Raw genomic sequence first — 3,961 nt, forward strand, 5'->3', positions numbered from 1 at the left:
GCATGAATCATTCTGTTGTCTTTCCATATTCAATTACAGGATCCAACGTTCATGGGAGGACTTATCATCTAGGCCAATAGTGAAGTTCACGTTCCTTTATTAAGTCGGCCTCAGAGTAAAGCATGTTCAGCGCTTTTGGCATAATGCATTGCAGTTTTCATAATTGGCATAATCAGTCAGAGAGCCGAACAGCTGCACACTTCTTCTGCAGTCCCGCTGTACGCACACAAGAGCAGTCTATGTGGCATGCTTAGAGAGGTCTGCTGTCGGGGGCGATGCATCCTTTTCATTAAATCTGACTGCAGCAGGTGGAGCCGAGTGGTTTAAAGGAACACAGCGACTTATTGGGACTTTAGCTTATTCACCGTATCCCCCAGAATTAGACAAGTGGATACAGACCCTTCTCATCTCTGTGCGTGCTGTAACTCTGTCTGACGCCCCTATTTTTAGCTTAGCCTAGCAAAAGTCCTGCAGGTAACTGGTTCCAACTAGCTACTGCTTCCAATAAGTAATAAAAATAACGCCAACATGTTCCTATTTACATGTTGGGATTTGACAATTCCTCAAAGTCAGCCATAATCACCAGTGTTGATCGCTACTAGCTAGCTACTCACATTGGTTTTGTTGACGGAAGTAGCAGTGCTTCGCCTTTCTGAGAATATAGTTCCCAGTTAGTATGCGGTTAGAAGATGGCGGTGTCTCATGCGACCTTGGTATTTGTACAACCTGTGACTATATAAATCACAACAGTTAAATAGGAACATGTTGGTGTTATTTTGTCACTTATTGGGAGCAGTAGCTAGTTGGAACCAGTTCCCTACAGGATTTTTGCTAGGCTAAGCTAATGCTAACGCTGGGGGCGTCAGACAGAGTTACAGCACGCACGGAGATGAATATGTACAGGATACAAGGATATGTACTCACTTGTCTAACTTTGGTGGATACGGTGAATAAGCAAAAGTCCCAATAATTTAGAATGTTCTTTAAATTAAACATTGAAGACAAACCGCGATGTGGCGTGACACACTTAGCTGGGGAAGAGGAGGCTCTCACAAAACAAAAAAAGGAAAAACATTTTACACCCAGAAATTGCGTGGTTGTGGTCTCGGGGGCTGGCTTTCACTAATTAATAGACAAAGGACAGAAGAGGCAAAGCTGGAGAAGGGCTGGAACACAACATGCAGAGACAAAGGAGGAAGTAGAAAAGCTAAAGCTGAATTCCCAAACCTATACTACAAATGGATGTTTTTCTTTGTATTTCAACCAGTTCCACCGTCAACACCCCTCAGCCCCAGACTCCGAAAGACAAAGGAGAGCCGTCCGGTACAAGGCAGAAACAGCAATAAAAAGGAACAAACACACCAGATCGCACACAAACACAAAACAATGTTTCTTGAAAACGGATTAGACGCTCAGGCAAAAATTCCACTGACAGGTGTTAGATACAGGAACAACCCAGATGATCCATTCATTTTTAAGGACTTGTTTTTTGTGTAATGCTTGCATATTTATGACAAATCATCACACCATGCAAGCTTCTCACTCCTTCACCGCAAACTTGCCCGCGAGCTAGCCACGTCTCAGGGGATCACCGAACCGGTTTTATTATCATTTTATGATATCATGACACTTTTAACATTTATTCGAAGGATAACAACTGCTAAAAATGGATACGGCAAAGGACTATGCAACGTTTCATTTTAGAAAACAGAGCACATGCAGTTGATAAGACACAACAGCAGAGTAGTTTCCCCTTTGAGTGAATGCAGCCTCTTAGAATAATAAGGAAACATGTATTTTCCTCCATTTTCTGAGACACTACGATTGTTCAAGGATTACAAATGGCATAAATGTAGCCCAATTTTATATTTTCATTTCAGGGAGTTTTTTTTCTTCTTCTTTGTGTTGACAGTCTTTTGGATACTGTTACATCAAAAACCTAATTCATAAATATGTGCAGCTTTTGACGAGTCTTTGATCCTTTGAACTACGGGGAATAATAATTAAAGTTTCAGTTGTGATAAGCTGAATTGACATTTGATTTTGCTGGCCAGCCGTTAACGGTTATCGGGTGTAATTTTTAACTATCCAGTTAAATAAAGAGGGGGCCTAATCTGGCAACACTGCACGGCAGACCAATCAATCATAGGATTTCTCTTCAAGTTGTATTGGTGTGCATTATGCGCTTCTAAGAGCTATGCTATAAAACAGTTTGGACCAGTAGTGTCTTCTTATTATTCATCTACCCTGTGGGAGCCGAGATGCTAGAACTATATAACAGAGTTTAAAGTATTGACAGTAACTCTGTCCTGATCCTTATGTGTCTTGCGGAAGACAAAAATCTACATAAAATAACTGTCATGGTAACAATTTTTTCTTTTTTTTTAAAGACCAACTGATCGATACCTTTAACGGCATACTGTACCTTCTGACGCAGTGGACATAATTATGATGAAATGAATATTCAAAGCTTTTTAAAAATATTTTAAGCCAATTACTTCATAATAAATGACTCAATATAAGACAAGACTTAGTTTTTGGTACATTCTGGGGAAAGCTACTGAGCCTGATCACACACAAACGCTGAGGACAGGAGGAAGACCGGCTGGGAGTGTGATGGGGATGGGCTCAAAAGGGGGTAGCCCGGCTCTGGAGATCCTTACGGTTGCCATAGTAACCCGCCACAACCGTCAGCAGAGGCAGCGAGGTTACGTTACCTTGAGGGGAACAGCAGGGGCAGAAGGAGAGGGGTCTTCGGCGAGGCATCCCCACAAAGGGCTCAACTTCCACAAGACAGAGCATGAAGGGGGGGGGTGGAGATGGGTGGGTGGTTGTAGAGAGATAGAGTGGTGGGAATAATGCAGGAGGAAGAGCAGCGACGTCACAGAGAAAAATACAGAAAAGAGGACACAGAGCGTGGGTGGAGGGGGAAGAAGGGTGTGATGAAGGAGAAAGAAAATTGAGGAGAAAATCAAAAAGAGGGCAGGAGCACTGTGATAGGGAGAAGACAAATAACCTAGAGAGAGGAGGTGGGAGAGATCAGCTGTGGGGTGTGAGGGATGAAAAAGGGGGTAAAAATAAGAAACAAGAGAAGGCAGAAAACCTGGAGCACAGAAAGGGAAAATAATCCCCCCGTTTGATCTTTCGTGTGTAGTTCTTCAGATGGTGTTCACTGAGTAAACCGCACCGTGTGTCATGTGACTGTGTCACCCTGTGTGAAATGGGAAAACGCCTTCGCATGTGGCAAGTACACACACAGTACACAGTAGACAAAGTGATTTAATCCCCTTATTAAATCCATTACTGATCAGACACAGATAATTGCTTCTTCTTTTAGATGTTTCAGACTCTCCGAGTAAACACTACTTGAACACGTTAAGAGCGCCCGGCTCAATTTGTTGCCAGTGTGGTGACTTTTGAAGTGTAGCTACTATTGAAGTGCAAATTAGGACTTCTCCCATATAATGGTTGCTACCTTTAAAGGGAACATTTGCCACCTTTTATGTGGCTCTCCAATCGATGCTGATGGCAAATGTAGTTGATTGAAGCGATGAATTCCTCAGTGCGAGCTATATCGATCAAAAGATTGCAGCTGCGAAAATGTGTAGTTCTTCTCCATCCAGCGGCGTCATTTGACGAGAGGCTAGGGCTGGGCAATACATCAATATCATCATCAATATTATATCGATATCATGATACGAGATTAGATATCGGTTTAGATTTTGGATATCGTAATGTGGTAAGTGATTCCTGGCTTATAAGGCTGCATTTAAGTAAATGGATGTCATTTTGATGTGATGTCAAAAGAAGAAAATTCTGGGAGAATGTGCAGTTAACTGGAGGGGGGAAGGGGAACAGAACGTTTGCAGTGGCACACATATAAGTCATATACAGTGGGTACGGAAAGTATTCAGACCCCTTTAAATTTTTCACTCTTTGTTTCATTGCAGCCATTTTCCAA

At 42.3% G+C, this 3,961-nt stretch overlaps 1 protein-coding gene across 12 annotated transcripts in view; it reads right to left on the reverse strand.

The window, feature by feature from the left end:
* Nucleotides 1-3,961, reverse strand: part of mical3a (microtubule associated monooxygenase, calponin and LIM domain containing 3a) — a 101,536-nt gene that overhangs the window by 4,720 nt on the left and 92,855 nt on the right. For all 12 annotated transcript variants that reach the window (XR_004657487.1, XR_004657497.1, XR_004657496.1 and 9 more), the window contains one exon: nt 2,718-2,783. Coding sequence is in view for 1 of the 12 variants with exons in the window: in XM_034878275.1 (XP_034734166.1) it covers nt 2,718-2,783 (66 nt within the window). In the remaining 11 variants the exon portion in view is untranslated. The remainder of the gene's footprint in view (nt 1-2,717; nt 2,784-3,961) is intronic.

The sequence above is a fragment of the Etheostoma cragini genome, chromosome 8, assembly GCF_013103735.1.
Source record: "Etheostoma cragini isolate CJK2018 chromosome 8, CSU_Ecrag_1.0, whole genome shotgun sequence".
Classification (NCBI taxonomy): domain Eukaryota; kingdom Metazoa; phylum Chordata; class Actinopteri; order Perciformes; family Percidae; genus Etheostoma; species Etheostoma cragini.